Consider the following 27,697-nt stretch of genomic DNA (forward strand, 5'->3'; position numbering starts at 1 on the left):
GAACAGGTAAAATGATAATTTAGGACAAAAAGTGCTACCAAGTACCATACTCAGGATACTGATAGGAGAATGGCAAAATAACCAGGGTCAAGATTCATTTGTCTCATCTTCATTCAAACACTGACAAACACCTTGCTCAGTGACTGCTTTTGCTGCCTTTTTAAAAATCCCCTGTAAACTTTCCTCTTTTTTATTTGTTGCAGAGAGCCAACTGTTGCCTGGGAATAACTTCACAAATGAATGCAACATTCCTGGAAACTTCATGTGCAGTAATGGGCGCTGTATCCCGGGGGCCTGGCAGTGTGATGGGCTGCCAGACTGCTTTGATGACAGTGATGAGAAGGAATGCCGTAAGTGACCATTGCTATGACCTTAACGTGCTTAATATCACAAGGCTTGGCTAGGCAGTGTTGCCAGTGTGTTTTGTAGTGTGTATTAGGTAAGTAACAAAGCTGTTACTAGTTTCTTAATTGAGCAATTGTTAGAAAAAATGTTTAGCCTTTCTTATTATTTCAGGTCTTTAAGGTTCTTCAAATTGTCCAGTTGTAATGCAGCACTTTGTAGCAGGTATCTAAACCCCTATTCACAGGTGGATAAATTAAGACAGATTTGACTTATGATTCTTCCAGTGGAAGAGTGATGCTCTGTGATTTTTAGGGATCCTGCGTATACGGCTTCAGCATGCTGGCTTAGTGCTGTAAGTTGACTTCCGCTACCATCAAGACTAGTTCCTTTCATTTCAAAATTGTTGACTGTATCATGTTGTTTTTGTTTTCTCCCATCAAAATGTAATTCTGAACCCTTTGAAACTTAATACTAACTTTCTAGAAAATAGATCAAATGAATTGGCTAATAACGATTACTTGTTTTAATCATCCCTACAGAACTCCCAGTCTAGAGAGCTAAAAAAAAGTCTGATCTGGTTTGCATTTGTGATTTCATCTCTTTCTTAGCGTTAATTAAGCTTTAGTTAATGTTACTCAACCATTAGTTAGCATGAAACTTTCTAGACTACGTGTTAGTCATGGTTTAACCCCAGCTGGCAACTAAGCACTACACAGCTGCTTGCTTGCTCCCCCCTGGTGGGATGCGGGAGAGAATCAGAAGAGTAAAAGTGAGGAAATTTGTGGGTTGAGATAAAGACATTTAATTGGTAAAGCAAAAGCCACGTGCACAAGCAAAGCAAAACAAGGAATTCATTCACTGGTTCTCGTGGGCAGGCCGGTGTGCAGCCATCTCGGGAAACGTGTAATGTTACTTGGGAAGACAAATGCCAAACTTGTTCTCATGGGCAGGCCGGTGTGCAGCCATCTCGGGAAACATGTAATGTTACTTGGGAAGACAAATGCCAAACTTTCCCCCCCTTCCTTCTTCCCTCAGCTTTATATGCTGAGCATGACCTCATATGGTGTGGGGTATTCCCTTTGGCCTGTTGGGGTCAGCTGTCCCAGCTGTGTCCCCTCCCAACTTCCTGTGCACCCCTAGCTGACTTGCTGGTGGGGTGGTGTGAGAAGCAGAAAAGGCCTTGACTCTGTGTAAGTGCTGCTCAGCTGTAACAAAACCATCCCTGTGTTATCAACACTGTTTTCAGCACAAATCCAGAACATAGCCCCATACTAGCTACTACGAAGACAATTAACTGTCCCAGTCAAAACCAGCGCAATGTTTTAACCAGACAGCAAGATTATGCTGCAGCATAACAGTACGATTTGAAATCCAGTTGGGAGTGAAAAAACCCTCAAATTTCATGTGATTCTAGAGCAACTGAGAAATTTCTGAGAAATTACTGCTTTTCATCTAAGAAACGTTGCTCCTTTATGTATATACTTTATGGAAGTTTTCATTAAACTTAAACCAAATTATAAGAGGCTTACCTTACCCAGGACACTTCCAAGACATCATTAGCTTTACTTATGGAGCAGAGGGAAAAAAGAATAACTTCTTCCAAATTAACTGACTGTAAATGCCATGTTTTGTTAAATGCTCTTGCTTTTTTAACTTGATGCCTATTCTTTAACCCCAGTTATCTATCCCTTTTAAATTGAGAGGGCTTTAATAACTGTGCTGTGGAAATCTCCATATATAGTTCTGCTTTAAGCCTGAGAGCTTTTCTCTGTAAGGCATTAAAAATATCTGTATAAAATATCTCATGCTTTACAGTCTTAATAAAGCATCAGGCTTCTTGTGTTGCAATATTGAAGACAGGTTCTTTTTTTTTTTTTTTTTCTTACTTAGATTTTAACATCTGTCATGGTTTAAGCCCAGCCAGCAACTAACCCCCACACAGTCTCTTGCTCGCTTCCCCCCATCGTGGTGGGATAGGGGGGAGAATTGGAAGACTAAAGTGAGAAAACTTGTGGTTGAGATAAGATAATTTAATAATTTTTTAAATTTTGATTAATAATGGAAATAAAGTAAAATAGTAGTAGTAATAATAATACTATTAATAATATACAAAGCAAGTGATGCACGATGCAATTCCTCACCACCACCACTGACGGATGCCCAGCCCGTCCCTGAGCAGCCATCGCTACCCCTGGCTGACTTCCCCCCAGTTTATATGCTGAGCACAACATCATATGGTCTGTAATAGCCCTTGGGCCAGTTGGGGTCAGCTGTCCTGGCTGTGCCCCCTCCCAGCCTCTTGTGCCCCTGGCAGAGCAGGGGAAGCTGAAAAGTCCTTGACTGATGTAAGCACTGCTTAGCCTAAACATTAGCACTAAAACATCAGTGAGTTATCAACATTCTTCTCATCCTAAATCCAAAACACAGAACTATGCCAGCTACTGGGAAGAAAATTAACTCTATCCCGGCCAAAACCAGGACAGTGTCTTTGGAAAGGGTGAACCTGTTGTAAGGAATTGATCGTTGTCATACACTTCTGTTTAAACCCTAGCAGAATTTACATTAGTGTGAGCTTTGGCAAGAAGAATAAATGTCCAAAGTTCAACCTCTGGCTTTCAGTGAGATGTTCCTGATGACGACAGCTGTGTGACTCAGGTTCCTCACTACTTGGCTCCTGAATATGCTGCTAGCGTGACTTCTGGTGTGCTGTTTCTACTTCTTAAAACAAGCTGAATGATGACACCTCTTTGTATTTATAGGATACAGGAGGTTTTCTGTCTCTAAGAATGTTGTCATCCTCTGCCTTGCATGAATTTTGTTTCATCTAGTACAATTAGAAAATCTTAATGAAGATTTTCTTAATGAAGGCTAGGTATTTACCACTGAATCGGTAATGGGAAAATACTCTTTGTGATTCTCTGTTCAAAAATTTCCTTACCAAAATCAGTTGGATCTAGTGAACTGCAGACAGTAATGAACATAGTAACTGACAATAAAATATAAATAGCTGCAAAATGACAGTTCGTAAAAGTTGTTCCTGTCATGACAGACTCAAACCTCACTGATCTAGGCTATGCTGCAACTATGAAGTTAAGCTTCTGCAGAATTGTCCTTTGTTGGGTTTTTTAATTTAAATACTGCCAGCCTGCTTGATTGGTTAACAGTTTTCTGGATGAGCATCCTTCTGATCCTGCCTAAATTAATGGAGATAATTAGACTGTTCTTTCTTCTTCCCATATATCTATCTGCTATCCTATCACCTTCATAAATGTAATATTAGCATGGAAAAGAGACAGCAGGGACAGCAAAGGATTCATATCCTTTACTGGCCTGCTGTTAACAGGTCAGATAAGCCAAAACAGAATGGAGATAGTGCTCATTTGAATCTCCAAACAAAAAAAATGAATATTCATGCAAACAAGGTTCTGTTATGCATCCAGAGAGCTTCAAGCTCCCTGTTCTTCATCTCCATCCTCTCCATTTTTGTAGGCAGCTTTCAACTCTGTATATGCTGCCATGAGAAAGCATGTCTAATAATATGCCTGTGTAGCTACAGTCTGTGCACCATGGCAGAGACACGGGGTGTGACAGGAGTCCCTGGGAGAAAGAATTACAACATTAGTAAGGAGGCTGGGAAGGTTTTGCGTTGTTAGTTGTTGGTGTATGTCTGAATTGAGGGTTAGCTTACTGTCTCAGGGATGGATCATCCTTCTAACCCAGGAAACATCCCCTTTTGAATCCTGCTAAGCACCTAGCCTTGCTAATAGCTTCAGAGGGACAATTCAGACACTCATGTATGTGAGTATATACATACAGTGTGTGTAGCTGAAAAGTTTGGTTTGCAAAGTTTGGTGTTGATTAATTTTGAAAATGGTCCCATCCTTATGGTATACTGCTATAGTGCTACCAACCAGTCTGTTATGTCAGAAAGTAATCAAAATTTGGATGGGCTTATACAGCCCAAATCTGGTGTTAGAGTAGTTCCTAGCTCAGCGTTAAGGCATTGAAAGGCAGCCCAAGCAGGGCAAAGGGAGAAGAAAAATCACTTGTCCTTCTCCCCCCTCCAGCTTGTGTCAGTCTGTAAAGACAGGCTCCTACGTTCCTTTAGGTTGGAAAGGACTCTAGAGATCATTTGGTCCAGCTGCCTGCTCAGAGCAGGACTAACTTAGATCAGGGTTGCTCAGGGCCTTGTCTGGTCAAGTTTTGTACGTTTCCAAGGACAGAGAGTCCACAGCCCCACTGGGCACCTGTTCCAGGATTTGAATATGCCCACTGGGAAAATTTTTTTTCATAGTACAGGATCAATTTCTGCTGATGAGATAGAAGCTGAACTAAACAATTTTTAAAGATGTGCAGTGTGATTAACATTCAGATCCTTTGGCCTTAGTGAGTGGGAGAGGGGAATGTAGGAGGCCAGGAATTATTCTTCTTGACTGAAGAAACAGAAGCTGAAAAGTAAGAACAGTTGACATTTGAAGTGTGTAAGTGTGTGCATCGCATCTGGTTGTGTCGTTGTACCAGCATGTGGTGTGTTACTTGTGTCAGGCAACTCCAGGGACGACAGCCGTGCTGGAAAGTGTCATGCTAGCAACGCAAGGGTTGAAGCGTGTGTATGTGTGTATAGATACAGGTGTAAAACGTTTTTATTTTTTTAATAATTTTAGGGTAGGCTTTTTTACGTTCCTCCTATCAGAATAGGGCTCTACTTACTGAAACTTATTTTGCAGCAAAATTGGAGTCCTTTGTTTTCTGCTGTGATGTTGCTTTGCATTAGCTGAGCTGTTGATAGTGAAGACAAAGCCGTAAGAGTTGCATTAGCAGCATGAGATGGCTGAGTTCCCAGTGTGTTACTACACTGAGACATGCTTTAAGCTGCTTTGTCTGTGATTCCTCATCGACTAACTAGTTCACATCGAAAGGCTTTAACCTTGCTGTAAAGCATTTGGGTGTGAATAGGAGTCTGGTTACAGGATTCATTTGATACTGTGGACTGGTATTTCTGTGAAGACAAGTATGCTGTGCTGTGGCGTGCCCACATGTTTCATGCACGTGTGTGTGTGGTTATGTGCAAAGTCTTTCTCTCTCTTTTGGATTGCCTTAAGGTTGAATGTGGATGTCCAGCAATATTGGATCAATTCCATTGTTATAGCATCTCATCCTGTCTGTCCCCCTTCAAACAGGAGAACTTACAACTCATGGTCTGGTTCTCATTTTCTGTGGCCAGCAAGTGAAAAGTGTTCGTCTGGGTGTGAGAAGGAAATGAGTGCAAAGCAGAATTACCTGCACCTTGTCCACTTGTGTCTTATTTCTTCCTTCTCTTCCTTTCGTCCCTTTTCTGCCTCCTGCTTTGCGGGACAATCTGTTAACCATCTCACTTTGCTTGTGGGCTTTTTCTTCATCTCCCACACTTGCCAGAATCCATACCATCTGTCCTCTTCTTGCTTCCTCTGTGCCCTGACCTGTGATCAGTTTAACACTTCCCGTGCCAGCTGTCTGTATGCTGTTTAGTGCACAGAACATTTCTTGTTCTCTTGCCTTCTGTCACAGTGATGTGATGACAGAAGAAATTTACCTGTTTTTATCTGGGGAGGAGGGTTGAGAAAAGGCAGAAGAGGGAGGGAATAAGCTGAGACAGTGACTTCTTGTTGTAAATAAGAACTACTTCTCCTTGAAGCACAGTATCTCTTTGGCTTTTCCTCCAAGCCACTAATTTAGCTTGAAAAAGAATTAATTGACCATAGCAATGTAAATGTTTTGTGAGTATTTCCAGTTCTCTATAGTTTTAGTAATCTGCTATCATCAGTGCGTCTCCCAAAATGGAGAACCCTGTTGTAGTTCGTTCCCCCGGCTCTGCTGATTCTTGTCTGTTGGATTGTTCATCAGCCTGTGTAGTCCAATATCTGCATGCAGGTTTCTTTTAAATGTTAGCGGGCTTTTAACTACTACTGCTTTTTAGCTGTGTAGATGATTTATAATGGAAGCTGAGGCTGTTCTTGACAAATGCAGAATCTTTACCAACAGGACTTTCCTGCGGAGCTTATAGGTGTTGATTGTGTAGCTCCTAAATCCTGCTCTGGTTGCATACCAGGCATATATATATGGGGTTAGTGCTTGCACTAGTCATGGTGGGAGCTGCATGCTGTCAGCCACTCTGTTCTCTGTCTGTTATCAGATACAGAAGATCCAAAATGGCACAAACTAGAGAACCTGAATGGAAAGAGCCTAGAAATGTGTGCTTGCATGTTTCAAAACGTTTTGAGGTAAATGGATTATCTTTAGTGCCAACCTTTGTACCTACCTGCTGACATACTCCTTTCGGGCCAAGACCTGCATCCCACTGTTGGAAGGATTCTCGCTTCGAGATTTAAGAGTACACTAATGTTCCTAGTTAAGCTCATAATTTACTCTGTCATCTTTGTTTCCTCTTTTCTTTGCTCTTTGTACATCTTTGTATTAGATTATTACAGAAAGAACAATACGAACGCTGAAAATGGCTTTTGTCAGCTAATGAGCAACAGCTAGTGGAGAGATGGCATGTTGCTGCCTTGTCAGCTAACAAGCAGCAGATGGTGCAGATTGAGAGCATGGCACATCATCCGCACTAAGTGCCTGGCATGACAGCAGCCAGAATTAGAGACATACCAAATACCCAGAAGTCTAGATTTTCCTTCATCGCTCTTCTGAGAGGTATTTCTTACATATCAAGCCTGTGTGTTCAGCTATGAGCAAATAGCGGCACACAGCGAATACAGTGACTAGCTGTGTTAATCCAAGGGCTAAAGAGTGTAGGATGTCGGCTAGAAAAAAATCCTGTGCAAGGATAGCCTTGGGGTGGTGTGTTCTCATGTTAGGAACTTCTGTCTCGCAAGTTTCTGTTTCCAGTTGCTGCTGTTGCTCATTCAACACAAACAGAAAGGTAAAGCAGGTTTTTGAGTCAATGCTAAAGGCTCTCTGACTGGAGCGTATAGATGTCTTAGCAATAGGGCATCATCCGTGCTTGTAAGAGTATGCTGCCAGCACACTTCTGGACTGGCTAGCAAGAGCTGGCCTCTGTAGGAATATCTGGACTTGTGGTAGTAAAAAGCTCATTTAGTTGCCAGTAATCCATCATCATCAGACCTTGCTCCAATTGTCCTTTAGACAGAGTCTTTATGAGCAAGTCTTCTCCATGGGGGAGAATGTCTTCATTAAATGAAGTGCTACATGAAAATGGTCAATTTTAACTATCATTCCCCAGGCAGGCGTTGAAGCCACCTGCCAAGCACGCTTCCGCTAAAGGTCAGCTTCATCTCTTGCCTGAGACACATGTGCTTGCAGGGGACCCCTCGCAGTCAGAGCTGAAGGGTTTATAATGCCTGCAGTCCTGGGTTGCACTCAGCATGGTGTGGTGAGCCAACCTTTTCTGAAGTCCCAAGCAGGCTAACTCTCATAGCCCTGAACACTGTGACTCACATTTGGGCAACCTGGGAAACCAATTTAGTCCAGGTGTCTAGCAGATCTGGTAAGAGCCTTTCTGTTTCTGTATCAGGGAATTGAAGCCCCTGGAACCCATGCCTGAAGCCAGGGTCCTGGTGACAATACCCTAGGAACTCCTGGATCTGGTAGGCTGCATGCTGTAATGCAAAGATGAAGGCCTGAGAAAACTTAAATTTTCTTTTTATGTTCAATTCCTTAAAGTGTTCTGGGGGGCTTTCCTTAATGTGTGGTGGGAGTGTTTTCTGATCTGGGTGTTTGTAACCATGCTGCTATTGCTTTTGCAAGCTTTTTAATTGTCTTTGGCAGGTTAGTAGAATATCTGAAATAGTGCTGTAATTACTTGTTCATTGCTGATATGTTGGCATATCAATCCTCATTTTCATCTTCTCTGTGTCTCTTAACCATGTTATTGGTTTTACTGTGTAGAGTTTGAACTGTGTGTTTATAATTGTGATTTTTTTTTCACATTCTAATCTGTGTCTATCTTTTCTGTGCTGAGTATATTTTTAGTTCCACGTAATCTATCTAAGTGCTCAGTGTTTTGTATAAATGCTTTATAGTCTCAGAAGACTTTATAAATCTTCTAGTGTTGTATGGATGGATGGGATAGGGAGATGTGGCACAACTAAGCTTGCATCATGCGAAGTGTTTGTATCTGCACACTTGTTCTTACTCTTCATTGACCCTGCACTGGTGGGGAATTAGACTGGATTAGTAATACATTGTAGTTTGAAAATACAGCCCACGATGACCATTCAGGTTTCCCCAAGGTTTCCTGTACCTTATTGTTCCATCTCCAATTTAAAAGCTACCTGCCAGACAAAGGTTTACTGCTCCCTCTGGTGTTCACTTGCAACAGGTTTTACTGCTCAACACGTTCAGGAATGGAGAGTACAGGAAAATGGTCAAAACAAACAATTACACACAGTTGTGGATGAGATATAAAGAGGCTTTTCACAAGAATACTAAATGAAACCCACACTCTGCAATTAGCAGCCTGGGATCCTAGATTATGTGAAGAATCTTTTCCTGTGCTCTAAAACCTTTCCGTTGGGAAACTGAAACTCTCACAGGACAAAGGTGGGTTGGTTAGGTTTTCATCTTCAGGCTGGTACTTCAGGTGCATTTTGACTGACTTAATTACTTCCAGTTTCTACAAAAGAGGTAGTTTTTGAAGAACCATATATGTTAAAAGCTTCACAGCATCAAAGGGGTGGAAATTATTTTAAAAAGACAAAAGCCCACTGAAACCAAAGTCATGGCTGAGGAAGTTGGCTCTGTCATTGGAGAAGCTCATGAGTGCCAGAACTCCTACACTGCCTGGTGCAACCTGCAGTAGGAAGGAGGAGGATGGAGTGGGGACTGCACCACCTTCAAACCCTTGTCATGTGCCTAGAAGCCTCGGATGAGGACTGTCAGACTGCCTTGTCCTGCCCTCTTTGATGTGGGGTAGATTTCAGAAGGTGGCATTTAGATTTGTTGCTGTTCACTGCTTTAAAAACAAGAAGTCATGGATTTTGCCCTCTATCAGGAGCATGCTTTGAGTCTGCTCTACAGGAAGGTCACAAACTGGAATTATATTAAGGCACATTTTGTATCCATGTTTTTTCCTTTGTAAGTCCCAAAATTAAAGTGGAAGCACAGGCAAAAACTAATAGTCATTATCAACACAGATCGTTCTGGTGACAGTCTGAATTTAGATGTTTGTCCTCACCTTCCCTTATGCTTCACTGTGAGAGCAAATTCATGACTTCCGCACTGCTCAGAATAAGTAGCCAGATCTAGTAGCCACTTTAAATAAAAGACAGAAAGAAAAGGTCTCATAGAGACAATGAGTTCTGCAATCTCTGTAAGCTCTCTAATGACTGCTTATTATGATAGGATAGTTATTACAGCTGAAGATATTTTGCTTGGATTTAGCCACTCCACAGAGTCAGTCTAATGAATGGCTTTCATGTACAGGAACAAAGGGCACAAAATAACTCCGGCTGCTATCCTTTTTAAATACTAGGCTTTAGGCTCAACAAGCAGAGTTCAGTGCTCTGAAGAATGAGATGCAGCATTTTGTTAATAAGAAATGTCTGCCCGATTCAGAAGTAACATCAGTAAGCTCTAGGGATTGTCTAAACCTGCTGAGATCTCCTAGAAATATAGCAGTGGGCCAAGACCCCGGGGCAGGACTAATCCTACCCATCTGTAAAGATTACTGACTTTGAATTGTTTAATATATCAGTGGCCCCAAAAAATTATTCTTAAAGTATCAGTTAAAGCCTGGTGTTAACTAAGGCTATAGAAGATGAAGGGCTGGGAGATATTTTCAAGAGATGCATTCAGATTCCTGGGATTAAGATCCAGCATTGCATACCTGCAACAATTTTTTGGACTGCCCCATCATGTGTAAAGGTGAAGTCATCTCATCTGCTGCAGTCTGTTGCTGCTAGCCAGGTGTACTTTTAGCTTGAGAAGTTTCCAGTGCTGGTTTCTGATAAATTTTGATTTCTCTTGCTAGCTAACTGCTTATAGCTGTTAAATAGCTGTGAAGTGTGTGTTGTATCAAAGCTCCACCACCTTTTGGAAAAGATAAATAAGCAAGTGATTTAGCAACCTGTCACTTAAAAAAAAACCACAACCAAACCCCACCCCCCAAAAATCTAAAATCACCCCACACACACTTCCCCGCCCCCAAAAGGGAACTCCAGCATCAAAATCACTTTCTCATGTTTGAGGATTTTAACTTATGATTCTGAATTTACCATTCAAAAGTACTAGAGCTGAGCATACTCTTCAGTTCATCAAATCTATATCTGCTACTTCGGGGAGTGTGGAGTGGCTGTGACATGGCTCATGGTACTCACCAGGGGCTTAGGTGACTGAACTTTGGTCATTGTGTGCGGTTTTGGAGATGGTGACAAGCCTCTGCTGCAAATGAATGTGTCCAAAGGCAGCTGAATGGTTGATGCAAGTAACTGAGCTGACTGTCCAATACTGACTGATTTAATGTGCTCTGTGATCTCCCACGAGCATGAAGGAGGGACTATACAGGCACAAATATAAAAACACTACATCAAAATAACTAGTATAATTACAGCAACTTGAATACTTTGAAAACTCTGCGTTCCTGCTAAAATCTATCTGAAATGGTGAAAGTGTGGGGTTTGTGGGATTTTTTGAGAGCATGATCTAGAAATGTAATTCTCCCTATAAACAGGACTAACAGTCTACCTTTGTGGTGCCCTACCTTAAACTACATCTCTAGTGCATTTTAAATGTCTGTGGAGAAAGCACAAGTCTGTAAGGAAACCTGTAAGTATGGGGGGGTTGCTGTGTTTTTTCTTTTTCTTCTTTTTTTTTAATTGACCACTTATGTCAGGGGGGTGTTAATATATGGAAGGAGAAAATCTACAGCAGGGTGACAACTAAGGAAGAGAGAAGCATTCTACTAGAGCTTGCACCCTGGAAGGATCATGGCAATGAAAAGCGTCAAAGTAGATTTTGTGTATTTATATTAATGGAGTAAGCATTGCCATGTGCTAGGATTCCAGGCTGCCATGTGTTGTGCAACTGTACAAAAACAATCTTTAGGGGTCCCATTCTTATTTATAATCCAGTAATAATTTGTGTACAACACTAATGAAATTAACACCTTTTTTCTTTTTCTAAATAACTAGAATATATAGCAGAAAGCTGGGAATTCTTCTGTAAAAGTAGTTGTATGCATTGTAGCAGTCGCACCCATGGAAGACCTCTAGACTTCTATCCACAACTTAGGATCACTGAGTGCTTTTAAGCCTCCTCCTGTTTTTCTTGCTGCTTCCTGTTATCTCCTGGTTGACCTGGAATATTTGTTGCAGGTAGGTGACAAACATCAGAATTCTTAAGCAAAGCTGAATATCAAGCAGTGCATGAAATGAGCATCTGCATTAATTGGGAAGATGCTGTAAGCCATCTTTTTGTCAGATGGCTCCCAAATTTGGAATATCAAACTGGAATTAATTCTTGTTTTCACTCATGATTAAGCAACCAAATACTTAGCAGTTATAATAAGATTTATAATGAAGTGACCATGGTGAATGTTTCATTTGAAGCTCAATTACAGAAATTTACACATGATTAAGGGCAAGTACAGTAGCTACTTACATTTGATAGATTTTCATGCAGGGAGATCAAGGGGCTTTGTAGTGCTAATTATTTAATCTTATTGATGGTCTCCTCTAGATGGGGGTCAGTAAATAGCCTGATTGGAGAGCTTGGAATCAGACAGGTGTAACATTGGATGAAATCAGTGGTACAGCTGAAATAAAAAGATCAGGTAGCTAAGTAGCCCAGGATGGGGTGAGGGATCGTAGCCCACCAGGCAAGCTGATGTCCTCTGAGGAGGGTTGCCCCTGCTACTGAAGTCCCTTAAGGGCAGGGTTCTGTCCTGCCTGTATGCATCCTGAGTAACTTAACAACTTTGAAGTTGTGCTTAATTTGTATGGTGTAACAGCTGATTTAGAATTTGTCTTTTTGTGTGATGTTATTGTTCAGGTGTTTAATGAGTAGTAGCTTCTAAAATACTTCTTATAGTGAAAAATTGCTTTACTGAATGTCTGAAAAACAAGCTTTTTGTCTGTGCTTTCTTCTGACATCTCATCTGCTTTGTGATGATTTTGAAGGACTGAAATGTAGACTTCTAGACCACGACAGATTGCTTTAAGGCCTTGCTGTCTGGCAAGAAGTAAAGGCCACTGACCTGAGTAGAGCAACTCTGAAGTGCTTTCTCTTTTTCCCCTTTTCAAAGGGAGCAGTTTAGTCTTCATGGCAGCAGCCACCATTGGCTTATTTTACTTTAGCATTGTCCTTTCTCTCTTACTGTAGTGTAAATATTGCCCATGTAAGTGGGTGAGACTTTACTATGTTGGAGGCAACCTCTGATGTTTCCTATGGGGCTAATTTCACAACCTAAAAAAAAAAATAAATTGCTGCCTTTAAAATAAAGTACTACTTAGTCTCACTTTCTCAAAGTTTATATTAGCAGTTTATGCCTAGCAACTCTTTCACCTGAGTGGTTAAACAAGGAGCAAAGGTAAGAGTGACCCAAGGGCTTTTTGAAGGTGTAATGAATGCTCTGCTTTGTTTTGGCTGTGTTTTGGATCAAAAACTCATTAAATTAAATAATTGTTTTGTCTTGAATTGGAGAACTTCGGACATAGTAGACTATTGAGTACTATTCCCAGTATAAAACCCACCCAAGTGCTAGCTTTTTTCTTAGAAAGGAAAAAGCAAGCAGAGGAAGTGAAACTTCTATGTGTCCTTCTGCAGGACAGCCGTGTTGAAGAGCTCTGTGAGCCAACAAATGATGCGTTTGCCTTCTGTGCTGAGGCAGCTGAATGGCTGCAGGTAGTGATGGCTTTCCCACTGGGAACTGAACCGAAAGTACTGTAGGGTCCAAACAGCAATTAACTAACCCAAAATTACTGTTAGCATTAACTGGGTTAGGGTTTGTATTGGTTCTTGGTGTGAAAGGGATTGTATCCTGGTGCCATCCTGCCTGTGTTACGGAGTGTTGTAAAATTGATCCTTCTCTTTGTAAACTGAAGTTAAAACATTTTTTTCAAAGAGCAGGGATGAGTTGAAAAGAGGGCTACCTTTAAGTCCTTCATGTAGAGTCTTTATGGAAATGCTGTGCCTCGCCACGCATGCATCAAGAGAGACTGGATTTACAGTGCTGTCTGATATGTCAACATAAATGAACAACAGTTTAAGGTGGTTCATTATCAAAGTCAGAAAAATACATGTGGCTCTGCAGTAATGCAGCTTCTGCACCCAACAGTTTCTGTCTGGAGAGTTGCTCCTGTCGCATGCAAGTAATCAGCTTCTGATTAGCTGAATAAATCATCATCTGTTGTTGGGTTGAGATGTGGGTGTGAAGCAGCATAAAAGTTATTTTGCCTGAATGATACCTGGAGGGGTTCTAAGGCAACAATTTGAGTTCAAAGATGCTGATGCTGAAATACTGTGCAGTTTACTTCTACCTGCAAGTTGTCACAAAATGTCTGCTGTTGGATCTGCTTCATCCTGTTCCCCTCACTCCAGACTGCAAAATAACTGAGAAACATTTCAAAACAGAAATGTTTGTAGAGTTAAAAGAAGGAAATGTGCTTGTCCTCATGGCGGCATCACGCGGGGTGCCTGTTGTGTGGTATCTTTGCATCTGTTGCATGCAGTAAGCAGTGCCTAGTTGTCTGTAACTAGGTGTGAAATGCTGGAGGTGTGGACGAGCTGGCTCAACAGTAACCATTCTGTCAGAAAGTTTCTTCCCTAAAGTTTTGTTAGCAATACTGTCTATTGACTTCTGTAAGAGAAACTCAGCCTGTTAGAAATGTACGATGTCTTCTCTTTAAGCACTGTGTCATTATAGTGGGGCACAGCTCTCAAATTTTTCTGTGATATCTAACCAGTAGGTTAGTATCTACTTAGTTACGTATGATAATTTTTTCCCCAAGAAGTTGGGCCATGCCATCTTGTCCTGGCTATATTCCTCACATATGTAGGCCACAACTGCAGTTACTCGCTGATAATTATAGGAGACATTTGGTGTCTTTGCTGCTCTGTCTATGGAAAGAAAAACCACCTGCCCATCACAGAAGATGGCAGGGTTTTAAGTCCTTGTAGCCAAGTCAAGAGTGCCAGAATTGCTTTTATACCAGGGGGTATCTATACACGGTATAAGATTTTACACAGTATATGCCAAATCTGATTCCTTTTCCCTGCTGTTGTTCATCTCTGCTGAGAAATAATAAAATGGATTACACTTTTTGAAAAATAGTGCTGTTTCACACTTGGTACCCTAAAGATAGCAAAATGCTTTTCTGTTAATGCTGTAGAGCCAAGCCTGCAAACTGTCACATCTTCAGTGGAATGTACAACCGGTCCTGATGGGAAGTTACTGTTTCTGTAGAGCCTTAAAAGAAGTGGGTGGGAGGATTGGTTTCTGCGTAGCATAAGGAGCGACTTCACACACTCGCACGTACAGCTGCCAAAATAGTTTTCTTGAACTTAAGCAAACCAACCTGGGGGGAACAATTTGGCAAGCTTGTACTGTGGCCAGCAGTTCTCTGCCACCAGCTTCACCACTTGCTTCCCATTTGAATTTTAAGAGATTAGAAGAGTATTTTAGTGAAGAGCAATTTCTTCCCATGGCTAATGGAGTCAGAGGAGGCTGATCCAGTGCGTGGCGGTTCACCGATACCTCTTTCTAAAGATCATGACAATTCCCTTTTGTGTAATGTAAATACAGATCCACTTTAATGTTTCAGTCCTGGATTGCTTCTGCCATGAATAGGTAACAAATGAGGAGTGGAACTGGTGTGACTCTATACTTTTCTGGCATAGGTTCACAAATTGGTTCAATGTCCGTTTATTTGGGGTGGTTTTTGTACGTGCTGTATTTCTGCAATTGGATCCACACTGGATCTGCTATTTGAGTAGCCTTTCTTTAGACACAGTTTTGTAAGTTGCTGTGGGATTTCTTGTTGTATTTCAAGCGTGTCCGTCAGTCCTTACCCCTTCCCCTCCAACGTGTGGTCTCTCAGTTTCTTAGATTCTGGGTACCTGAGCTCAGTAGGATTTGCCAGTTCCTTTAAAAACAGCCAACTTCTCCCTTCCCCTTCCTTTAGCTGGTTATAACACCAAGGCTAAATACAGTCAGATGATCCACACGCGTCTGTGTCCTTTTTTACTTTTCTTTTGTCATTTCCTGATATCCTGGTAATTTTTGATTACCCTGAGCCCCTTTCAGCCAAGTGTAACGGAAGGATATAGATTACAAAGGTAATGCTGTCCTTGAAAGCTTATCAAGGCTGAAGTCACTAAAGGAGCCAAATAGGTAGCTGCTGTTAAATAAATGTAAAGCTTTTCGCATGCAGATCTGCCTGAAAACTTGAGACCTGTGCAGTAGAAGACACAATGATGAGCAAAGGAGAAGAAAACCTTTTTTGTAACAGTCATGTGATGGGAGTAGGAATTGCAGAGGAGTGCTGTGAATAGTGCAGCACATGGCTTCAATCTGCTCCAGGCAGTTGTGGTCCTGGTCACATATCTGTTACTTGCGAGGGGGCTGAAGATCTGGGGAGAATGGCTAGCCCCTTCACGGTGAGGGTATCTCCGGAGATTGCTGCAGAATGGGAGGGTGCACTTCTGTTCATGAGGAAATGATTGTGCTTTCCAGAGGAACTATGAGCAATGACCAAACAACACTTGCTTGAAAACTTTGGAAAACTGTGCCAGAGGACAAGAAGGATGTCAAATTGAAAATAAAGGAGAAATTCCCTAGTGGAGTTCTCCAGAGTCAGAGGACATGGATTGGACTAAGCCATTACTGTTTTCCCATTTTTCCTGTGTTTATGCACAGCATATGAGAAATGCATTTTGTGCAATTGGAACTTGGAAAACTGAGTTCTGTTTGGGAGTGAGACTTGTGTCTAGTAAATGGCTAGCTGTGTGACTAGTGAATCGCTATGGCATTTGAAATGCTCTTTTATCTTTTTGGAGTGTCTAATGTAAATATAAGTTTGAATTGGGATTGTTTTGTGTATATATCATGCCTGTTGCAAATATGGAGCATTGCATTTGAGTTTTGCTTGTTCTTCTTTCCTTCCCTTGAGTTTTTAAAAAAAGAAAATCAGTGGACTATGTAAAAGGGAAACAACATGAATTTGTTTAGTTTCTTTTTTGGTTTTGGTCTGTGGTTACTAGTATGTGCTCTTTCGATAAACATTTACTCTAAACCAGAATTTTCTTGCTCTCTGGCTGCTGTTTCAGGAGGAGGAGGACATAGGAAAAGGTCTGGGGAGAAAATGTTCAACTAAATGTTGACTAAGTAATACTTCTATTAAATCATTGTCCTGAATCATTTCTCCCTCTTCTTGATGGGGTATCAGGATGCTTTGGACAGAAGAAAGAGTGCATTTTCCAGAAACTCTACTCTGTTCCTGGTCATTCCAGCACCTTTTTCTTCCGCATGTGGTCAAACATTAAATATTGCTTATGGCTTTATTGCAGTAGCTCAAGCAGCTGGGCTGGCTGGTTAGTGTGCTGAGTATTGGTCAGATGCTAGTACAGACTGCTTGCTTCAGTGATGGTCTGGGAATCTGCTGCTGAGGTGGTTGTTTTGCTGCTGTTGTTTAAAGGCTGGGGGTATGGTACTGCCTCAGACCTTGTGGTTACTGAATTATTGAGCTGCGATCGATCTGCCTCAAAACTCCTAACACAGAAGTTGCTCTTTGAAGTTGTGTAAAGAATTGCAGGGGCTCAGATATCTTGGCTGAGGGTTTCCTGTTGCCGGTGGCATTAAGCACGGCAGCTATGTCAGGGTAATTTATTACCTGTTTTTCTACAAAGTAATGGTTCACTTTTTTCCCCAAGTGGACCTTGGATACTCTTCAGTGGTAGTTGAATATGTGAAATTCAGTGGTACATCCTATTTTACACTTCATAATTCTAACTGAAAACTACTGGTATAATAAAGAAAAACATGTAAGAGAGGAACTGCAGGAATTTGCTTTGGGAGGACACTAAATCAAGTGAGAGTTACTGTAGCTGTGGTTTAAAGCAGTTTACATGCACTCTGCTGAGTGATGGAAGAAGGCTTTGCTACAGCAGCACTTAGTTTTTGACCCTGGAAGAGAGGATTTCTTCCAAATTAATGCTGAAGCTGTTTGTCCCTATTGGATATACTTTTATTTGTCTGTACTCCAGTTGTCCCTGACCTTGTCCTGCCTTATAAAACTGTGCAGGATGGCATATTGATGTGCCATATGGCTCCATAAAAAGACTTCCTGCCGCTGTGATCTCCAGATCTGTCACATCTCAAAACCTGGGGTTTGTAAATGCATCTTGTAGATTTGCTGTAGGAGTAGGAAACACTTACTCAAAAGGCCCCCAAGTTATGGAGCTGGCTTCTTTTCTGGTGTTCTCCTGTCAGTGGTCAGTGTATGGTATTACCACATGTTCACATTGCACTGTACACACCTTCCTGCAGTTACCAGAATGCACTTCCCACAGCGACTAGCTTTGCTTTAGAGTGGACTTTCTGAAGAGTTTAGCGTCCTGCAATGTGGTCCCATCGTGTTGTGTGCTAATTTGAAAAAGCAAAAGGGAGAAAAAAACTCTAACCATGTGTCTCATTAAATTGTTTTCTACTTTGGGGTTTGCTTTGTTCTAGGCTGGTGGTACCACAAGATTTAACTGGTGCTTGCCTTAAGCATCGTGGTAGAAGCATCTGTATCACTGTAGCTGAGGGCATTTTCTCTTCTTGTCGTGAAGAGTTGTGCAGTGAATTAAAAAATGTGAAGTATTTGAGATCATCCTGAGATTCTGTAATCATTCGCTAAACCCATTTTGATGCTACTGGTTTTAGTGTTCAGTGCTATATGAATAGCTGTGCTGGTACTATGAAATAGATGTAGTTTCTGTCCTGAAGAACTGTGTAATGGATGATAGAGAGACATACAGCAAGAGATGCAATTCATGTAACTTGTTTTCCTTTTGCACCCAATTTTATATAAATTGTGCTGAATAAAGGCAGTGTTAATTATAGAATTCTCTTTTTTGAGTTTCATTTTTGCAGCCTGAAAAATACTTTAATGAAGGTCTCTTGTGTTTGTTATTCTCACAAAGACACTAACCCGCTTGTATTCCTCCTTTCCTTCTCCTGATGTTTGCTTACTCTTTGTACACCCGTCTTTGCCCAAGTTTGCCTCCAGATCCCAAATTCTCTGAACTTGCTGCCATGTTCATTATCTCTGTCTGCCTTGGGCTCTTCGCTGTTTGGCTTCGCTGAGTAAGCAAGAGAAGCTTGGTGGTGTACAAAATCTAGACTTTTGGTGCTATTTAGTGTTTGTGGACTCAGCATGACATATAGCTACTGGTTGGCAGGGACTACATCTAGTCCAGCTAGACCCTTGCCTCTGAGGGTTGCTGTCCGCCACCTGAGGACCTGCTTAGATGTCTATCTCCTGGACATACGCCTGGGGCAGTGACATTTACAACAGACTTTAATGCAAAGACAAGATAGTTGCTCTTGTTTTCTCTGAAATATGACCCTCTATTTTCATATTTTTCTTCCAGTGCTTCTAAGTTGGTCAAATCCACATGGGTCTTTAAGGGACAGTTAGGAGGACCTGCTTGCCAAACTTACAAACATGTACTCCAAAGCGTTGAGCAATTCAAATTTGTTTTGAGAGGTCATTTGGCTTGTTTTAGTTTGAATGTTTCAGTCATTATGGAAATCGTACAAATTGGAAGAAAATCAGCCTAAGCAAGTGAAAGCTCACAAAAAACTTACAGCAGGTGAAAGCAGGCCATAGGGAGCTTGGAAGGCCCGTAACATCAGTGCCACCAGCACTGCCTAGAGAACCCTAACCTGCACTGCTACAAAAGTATTTCTAACCTTTGTAAATAGTTTCCTTCATCTTTGCCCTCTTCTGTCTGTATCTTCTCACAGCAAAAGCCAAATCCAGATGCGGTGCCACATTCTTCCCTTGTGCAAGCGGGATCCACTGCATCATTGGCCGCTTCCAGTGCAATGGCTTCGAGGACTGTCCCGATGGCAGCGATGAGGAAAACTGCAGTAAGTGCAAGCCTGCTTGCGAGTGAGGGCGCTTCTTTTTCTTTCAACTAATTAATACTACTTAGAAAGGAAGCATTCATTAGCCTTTAGTTTCTGAGTCAAATATTCTCCCTGTCATTTACGACCCTGATGATCCCGTGCTTTTCACTTTGTAAATGACAAGTGTCTTCTTTTTTTTTTTTTTTTTTTTAAGGTCCATCTCAGTCTTGTTTTGTATATAATGCCTCTATGATGTTTCTAGCCCCTTTGTAACTTTGAAATGAGATTTAAGCTGCATGTTTGCTTTGAACAGGTTCTCTGTGCTCAAATGTAACTCAAATTGGGCAAATATTTAATATGACTTAAAATTGTTTAATTTTTATTTGCCTGTTTCTTGACACTGAAGAATGACTTATTTGTTCATCTGCACATTTAGGTTTCTCTGTTTATGCATGTTCTCAAACAATAAAAAAGCAAATAAAGGGTTATTTAGTGAAACAGATTCTTGGAAGGAGAAGGAGGTTCTCTAAGTCAGACGTGCCTGCCAACGCGCTAGCTTGAGCTGCTGTTCAGCACCTTGCAGGGAAATCACAGCAGAGAGATCATCTGCAGTACTACTTGACTTGGGGTAACCCCCCTGCATGTGGCTGCATAGAGCCATTTGTATCTGTAAGTCTAACAGGGACATATCACAGCAGTAAGGAAAGCTTCTGTTAATCCAGCAGCCCTGTTGCTATTATCAGGAACTGGTAAAAGCATGGGTCTGTAGGCCAAAGCTTGCAGCAAATACTTGCTCATGTACTTGTTGGAGCATGCTGAGTTTTTTCTTTTAATGACATTTAAAGGTCAGGAGGAAGACAACAGACACCAGCTTTCAAAGATAACAAAAGGAGCAATCTTTACAGTGATCTATCACTGTCTGCTTCTTGGAGGACTTGCCTTTCTTGTTTGTGTGCTTTCCCCCACAGCATGAACATTTCCTAAGGTGCCATCTGCTGTTGGCCTACAGAGCCTGCTTTGGGCCCTGGGAGGACTGTGGCAGGGAGATAGCACCTCTGCGGAGCAAGTGGAGCTAGAGAAAGAAGATTGAAGGCTAAGGAAATTACTTTGGCTTATATTTAAACAAGTGGACTAGAAAGAAGTCTTGAAAAAAGTGCTTTGAATATCCTTGAGGTGTGGACTGACAAGTGGCAGGTCTCAACTGAAAATGCACCAGCTCATGGATTTATTTATGAATGATATTATTTTCCATGAGCTTGTAGTGTGTAGCTCTAGTGGCACCTTACAGCTGATGATAACATGCTGCTGATCTCCCTGTTTCTCTATGCCATTTAAGCACGCACTTGGTATTTTCTAGCATATCCAAGTATCTAGTCACTGCGTTGCTTGGATAGAGGAACAACACTGTAAGCCCTAAAGTGACCTGGAAAATCAACATGCTATGCAAGAGTGCAGCAGTTTCAGAGCAAAGGAGATTTAGCATGTTCATGATAAACGTGCTTTTGGGGAGCTGGAGGAATTGGGAGTGTTTATTATATATACTACAGGTTATATGCACAGCAGACTTCAAAGTTTTATGCGTTTTTTTAAAGACTCTCTAAAGGCAGCTCTTACTTTAAAGAATAAAAAGTAGGAAGCCAGTTAGTATTTGGGAACTGTAATCCCCTTTGTTTTTATGGCAGAGAATCACTTTGAAGCAGACAAGGCATCTAAACAGCTTTTTCAAGGTTTTCAATTGGAAAGTTGCATTCTGTTTCAGTCGCCTCATTACCAAAAACTGGCAGGAGTTCAGAGAAGAGTGCCAAAAATGATTAAGGGACAGAGAGATTGATTTATGAGGAGATATTATAAACTGCTAAATTATGCATATCTCAGCTAAGCGATGACTATGTTGGAAGATAAGGCTATATATGCTGTATGTGAAGAGTGCAAACACTGTTCGAGGAGGGATTATGTAGTTATGTATGCTGGGCTATAACTGAGTAGAGGGATCAAATTAGAAAGGAGAAAACTGAGGTGAATATCAAGGAAACCTCCTTGACAGTGAGATGCATTGAAGCTGTGATGTAATCTGCTAGGAGTGGTGAAAACTGCACTGCCTGAAGCTTTAAATGAAACTAGGCATAGCATCTTACAGCACGTGTATTGCTGGGTTTGGCATGGGTGAGAAGACTGCTCTACCTAAATGAGCCTGCTTAAATACTATTCTGATTTTGCTCTGTGTGCAACACTGGGCCTCACGTGAAAGGATTTTCTGGGTGCTACTGGAATGTGCATGTTACCCTTAAAAAGGACTTGAAATTCAAACACTGAGAAGTTGAGAAATGTCAACATTGCTATTGTATTGATTCAAAATAGCGAGGAGAATGGGGAAGGTGGAAAAAGAAGCAGAGGTAAATAAGCCACTGCCTGGCAGTTCTCAGCCACAGTTGTTGGCTTATAATATGAAACTTGAGTTAAACTGGGTTTGTTGTAATGGGAAGCAACAGGCAGTGTTTATGGTAGGCTACCCTCCATATGTCTTCAGTGTGAGCAAATGCTGAGCACCGAACAGTGATTGTGGTAGGGGCTCTCACGGAAGTGAACAGAAGGCTTATCATAACTGTGGGTGGACTAAATCTCTGCTAATTGAAATGAATCTTGCGTGAATTAGAGATTTCAGCGCGCTCTGTTTAGAGAGACAAGGTTGGTTTGATTGCCAAGTTACTCCCACGTACTCAGCGAATTGACCAACTGTTGAGACCTGTTGTCGCTGATTGCTTAGCGGCTATTTCACTGCCTGGGTAAGAGAATTTCTAATGAAAGATCTCACTTTCTCTTTCTGCAGCAGCAAATCCCTTGCTTTGCTCTACTGCCCGATTCCACTGTAAAAATGGTCTTTGCATTGATAAAAGCTTTGTGTGCGACAGTCAAAATAACTGTCAAGACAACAGTGATGAAGAAAGCTGCGAAAGCCCTCAAGGTAGGCACCGGGGTTTTATTCTATTCTCCAATATTATACCAACTCCAATTAACGCGGAACAGGCTCAGTAGAAGATAGGATTCTGTTGCCTTGCTCTGTGTTGGCTAGAGCTGTGGTTTCCTAAGTGTAGAGAGAGTGTGTGCGTGCGCATATATATATTTCATTCTCAGTGCTCAGGAGACTGGTATCTTTTTCAGATTGGTAAAAGTGCACTTTTGCAGGAAGTGCTTGTAATCTGTGATCTAGTGCTCACTGAAGTTGCTGTGAATCCATTTAGTGACTTCTACGAGAGATGCGTTGGCCCCAGAAGGATCAATAACAAAACTTCAGTTTGATGTAGTTCAGTGGTCTGTTTATTTACCAGATGAGTAAATCTGCATAGGCTTAAAGCTTCAGATCCTCATTGCTCACTTACTTTCTGAAAGGCACGTTTCACTGCAGGACAAGCCTACAGTGAAAGAATTCATTCCTACCCTTCGTAGTTTCTGTATTTAGGGGAAAGGATGAGGACAGGAAAGAAAATTTTTGTTTGAAAATTGCTGGGTATTGAGAATCTCAAAGCACAATCTCTGACATCTGGGGTTTTTTTCCTTTTTACTTATCATATAAGTCTACATCTAGTGCTCCTTATTTTTGATTTCTGTAACTTAATAGGGTAGTATTTTATAAAACATGGAAGTATATGCGAATGACTTGCAGTTAACAAATGATGTGTGTTGGGCATCAGCTGCTAAACATTTTCAAATCTGAGTTACTACTGGGAGATCAGAGAAGGCAAAAATTGGGAGATAGTGGATATTTTCAGGGGAGATGTGATGTGCTTGGGCCTATAGAAAGCAGGACACATGAAGAGAGATAAAGCAGGGTATGAAGGAAAAAGAAATTAGGGAAATTGAAAGAGAATCATTTTAATATCTAGCTGCACTGATGATTTAGTCCTTTGTGGAAGAGAAAATAGTTCTGAGCTTAACATGGTGATAAATATTCTTGACAGCTCACAGGGGAAGAGGAAAAACATGCAACAGCAATGCCAACAAAACAGGGTTTATAGCAGTAGTATGCGACAGTCTCTTCTGTGGTATACCTCTGCCTAACCTGTGAGCTCTTTCCTTTGGCTCCACGTGTAAGGGCTGAAGGGGTCATCCCGTTAACTTGCCTGCTTGCTGGGCTGCATGGAAGCCTGGGAACAGCTCTGCTCAGATCAGAGCCTCGGGGAGGGGGGTCCAGCCTGCCCCTGACCTCCGCCGGGGAGGGCTGGTGGGGGACTACAGCATGGCTATGGCTGCTGCGGCAAATCCTGCCCCTGTGCCAAGGGCTGAATTGTTTTTCACTACAGGCCTAAGACAGCCTAATAAGATTAACGTGGGTGGTAAGGTTTCTTGTTAGGATTCTTTTTTTTTTTTTTTGGCTTCTGAAGCTTAAAGCAGCAGTGGGGTTTTTTTTCCAAGGTTGGGATGACTGCTTCCTCTGCAGATTAATTGGCTGGATTGCCTCCAGGTTGTTTGTTGTCATGACAATCTGCTTTTGGAAGCAACTGTCAGGCTCAGGAGAAGAAAAGAGCTGTATTTCATGAAGCCGTTACTTTTGTCTTTATCTTTGGTACTTCTGGAAAAGTCAGATTAGTAAGAGGGTTAAGCAAAGTAATTCTGCCTGATTCTATGCATGAAAGAGCCCCAAACAAGGAAGAAGGAACTCTCTCATTAGGGCCAGAGCAGCGATGGTTTGTGGGCTTTTTTATTTAAAAAAAAAAAAAAAAAAAAAAAAAAAAAGCCCACAGATATCAGAGTTGAATTACTATTTGGAATAATGTTAGAGAGACCATAGGAAAGCATATAGGGAAGGAGAAGAAAGCACCATCTTGGCAACTATTTGATATTTAATATTGTGTTTCAGGGTACAGTACCACAGACTCTGAGGAGGCAAGTCTTTCCTCTTTGAGCCTTCCAAACACTACTATATTTAAAAGCAAGAACTTAACTCCCTCCCACCCCCTCCCCACCCAAGTTCTTCCTCCTACCAGAATACTTTTCCCCACCATCTCTCCTTCACCACTTTTACTTCCACCCTTTCCTCCTCTTTCAGTGTAACTGGACTTTATTGAAGTCTTGTTGCTTCATATGAATTTCTGTATTCAGTGGGACCAGTCAGGCGTAATAATCAGAGGCGATAAAGGATGCACAGAGGGAGAGGGTTTGGGGGTTTTTTTTTTTAAAAAAAAAAAAAAAAAAAAAAAAAAAAAGTCCAAGAACAGGGTTGGGAATGAGGCATTCCCAAAGTGAAATGCTGGTTGTGGGGAGCGTGTGTGATTGCCTTTGCCAGCTCAGAGCCTCTCTGAGTTGCTATTTTGCCATCTGTAAGTGGATGATGCTTATGTACCTGTCTTTCAAAGCACGGATTAAATAGTATAATGTGCTCAACTTCCCATCTGAATGTAAATGACGATTCCCTCTGGAGTTTGCAGCGATGGGTATGCCTGTCCTGGCTTCCAAACACACCAACTACTTGTGTTAATTGAGAATTAGAGGCTACTGTGGACAGTCTTTCATTTCTCACAATTCTTTCTACAGCAGATCTAATTACTGTAATTACAGTGAGTTTCGTGTTAACACAGTACCCAAGAATCCTGGTCGTTAACTAGAACTCAAGTGCTCAGGGTACTTAGGGACAAAGCAAAGCAAATCTGTAGGGTATTACAGAATCAAGACAGAGGGTTTTCTTCCTGCTAGCTACGTTATGTCAAATGTGGTAGCTTTAGTTCAGTGTAATTTGAGTGTGGTCTGACATAAGAGATTGCCCTTGTGTGCTATTTTTCTACCTAAAACCGTGTTGATTTAGAAATCACTAAGCTTCTGATCCACTGTATGATAGTGCCATTTTTGCAATTTAACAGGTGGGGAAGAGGGGGCACAGATGGAGCATTTGAGAAATGCTCCCGAAGTGACATCATGGCTGGGAGGAGTAGAGCTTCCTCCATGCTTGTCTGCTTCAGGGGGACGTCATGAGACTTAATCAGTGTTTGAGAACTGTTTTGAGATACTATGATAATATGTGGAATAGAAGTGTGAATTATTAATTGGTGCTTTGCTCTCCTTCTGCTCTTGGGTATACTGACAAGCTTTTTAAATTAACACCTTTTCCTACTCCTCCATGAACTTCAAAGGCCCCCTTTATCCTGCTGTCATTACTGGAAAACTCCAGCAGCATATCAGTTTGGTTTGTGTCAGATACTCCTCCATGCATAAAGATCCTTTCAATCAAGAAGGGTCACTCTGCAGGCTAGGAAAACAGGAATGTCACCCCCTACTGAAAAACATATTGATGTGGCTTTGACATGGAACACTTCAAAATGTGCCATCCTTGATGAATAATAGCTTTGTTAGCATGCTGCAATTTGAGATAAGCCTGAAGCCGTGGGTTTATAAAGATTAATTTTAGTCATAAGTAGGGGCAGATTCATTTGAGGGGAGGGAGACAGAGCGCCTAAGATTTAGTTGTGAAAATGGAGGAAGGTCAAAGTTTTGAGTTCACACTCTCCTTTTTCCTTACCACTTGTAACTGAGTGTTGCATGTCGTGGGGAAAGGGTCAGTTTAAAAACTTAAACCATGATAATTTAGCAGCAAGTCAAATAATTCTGCTCTAATTCCTGACAGTAATTATTTGTAGCATTTGTAGCTGCCATGGTAAACTTCAGACCTGTTCCTTAAATCCCACCCCAGCTATACTTCGGTCATCTCTGGTTTCCTTCATTGAAGTAGTATGGCCAGACGTTTTCCTTCATCTGGAATGTGGTGTATTTATCAAAGTATGTGCCCAAGTTTTGGGATTGGATGGAGAACATAATTGCTTGGATTGTCCATGCAAGTTGTATATAAGATTTGCTCTTTCTAGGGTGTTATTCCAGTTTTAACAGCACTTGCGGTGATTGGAGATTTCTGCTCCTGTTCTATACTTAAAGGATCTCAATCCAGGAAAGTTCCTTTCCCCAACACACTTTTTTCTCTTATTATCTTAAGATCTCTCCCCATGCCTTGAATTAGCTGGCAGTGCTAATCACTCCCAGCAGCCACTCTGGGTGTACTCCTTGGGCCCGCCTGCTGCTGGGGGGATTTCCAGCTCTGCAACAGGCACCCACTCAGTTGGAAGGGAACTCCTCCTTCTTCATGTTTTTCAACAAGCATGTAAATTTGTTCAGCTCTAGGACTGTATTTACTTTATTCTTTTAATTGCTTTTTATCTAAATGTGTCTTCATGGTGCTTCTTCCTCTAGCTTCTCCTCCATTTTGTACTTTTAGTCTAGAAGGCTTTAACGCCAACAGAAGTATACAGGGTATTTTAATTCAAACTCCTTTTCCTTTCATGGCCCTTCTTTTCTTTCTGCGTTTGCTAAATACCTTTATTAGCTTTAACCCCGTTGCCTAGGAAAGGGGGTTTTATTGCTGCAAGTCTATATTCACTGAGACTGGTGCTGTAGAGAGAGGCTCTTGGCTTCAGTAATGCTCCTACCATTCTAGCTCTGCAGTTGTTAGTAAACAGTACTGTTGTGGTCAAGTTATAAACCAAATGTTTTGCAAGTGCCCTGAAGTTAATTCCTGCCCTATGTTTCTACAGTGTATTTGGTAATGTCTGCTGTTACGCATGTGGATACTTCCTTTTTTTTATTTTTGCATATTTTTTCTTTGAATTTGCATTAAAATTTTGATATACCCGGTATTCTAAAACAGATTATAAGCATACACGGGTGTCAGAAGTATCTCTTCTTTCCTCTGTGGCATGTATAAATTGCTTGTATAAAGATTGTCAGGATATTAAAAAATGAAAAATCTGACTCTGTCAAACAAGTGGAAAACAGTTCAAAAGGTTGACTTATTAAATTTAATTTTAAGAAATAATATAAATTCTGTAATGATAATTTCTGTGGATTTAGGTATAAGTGAGACGAAGTTGGAAGGGGACTGGCTGTAACAGTAAACACGATGGCTGGTGTTTGCATGATTTGAGTTACAATGCAAAGCGGGTTTTAGAACTGACAGCCAATTGGAACAGACACACTCTAAACTTCACTGAAATACCACAAAACCTAATTTATGAAACATAAATAGCTCCCAGAACATCCCACTCCGTATAGAGCTTGTAACCAGCCCTTTGCACATGGCAAATTGAAATTCTGAAATTCCCAAATGCTGTGGTATCACTTAAACATTCCAAAGCTTTGTAGTCTGATCCTGGCTGCATACGTTTCCTTTTATTGAGTCTCTCTTTGACTCATTATTGACTCAGTCTGTAAACTGAAGCTCAGTTTGCAATTATTGTGCATCAGTTTAGC

The 27,697-nt window shown here is 41.3% G+C and overlaps 1 protein-coding gene across 1 annotated transcript in view; it reads left to right on the plus strand.

Annotated features, from left to right (window-relative positions):
• The first annotated feature begins 208 nt into the window (after positions 1–208).
• Positions 209–27,697, plus strand: part of LDLRAD3 (low density lipoprotein receptor class A domain containing 3) — a 78,305-nt gene continuing 50,816 nt past the window's right edge. The window contains exons 1-3 of the mRNA XM_035902913.1: positions 209–350; positions 19,307–19,432; positions 22,239–22,373. Coding sequence (XP_035758806.1) covers positions 263–350; positions 19,307–19,432; positions 22,239–22,373 — 349 coding nt within the window. The 5' untranslated portion in view covers positions 209–262. The remainder of the gene's footprint in view (positions 351–19,306; positions 19,433–22,238; positions 22,374–27,697) is intronic.

This window comes from Egretta garzetta, unplaced genomic scaffold (assembly GCF_000687185.1).
Source record: "Egretta garzetta isolate BGI_Z169 unplaced genomic scaffold, ASM68718v1 scaffold329, whole genome shotgun sequence".
NCBI lineage: Eukaryota > Metazoa > Chordata > Aves > Pelecaniformes > Ardeidae > Egretta > Egretta garzetta.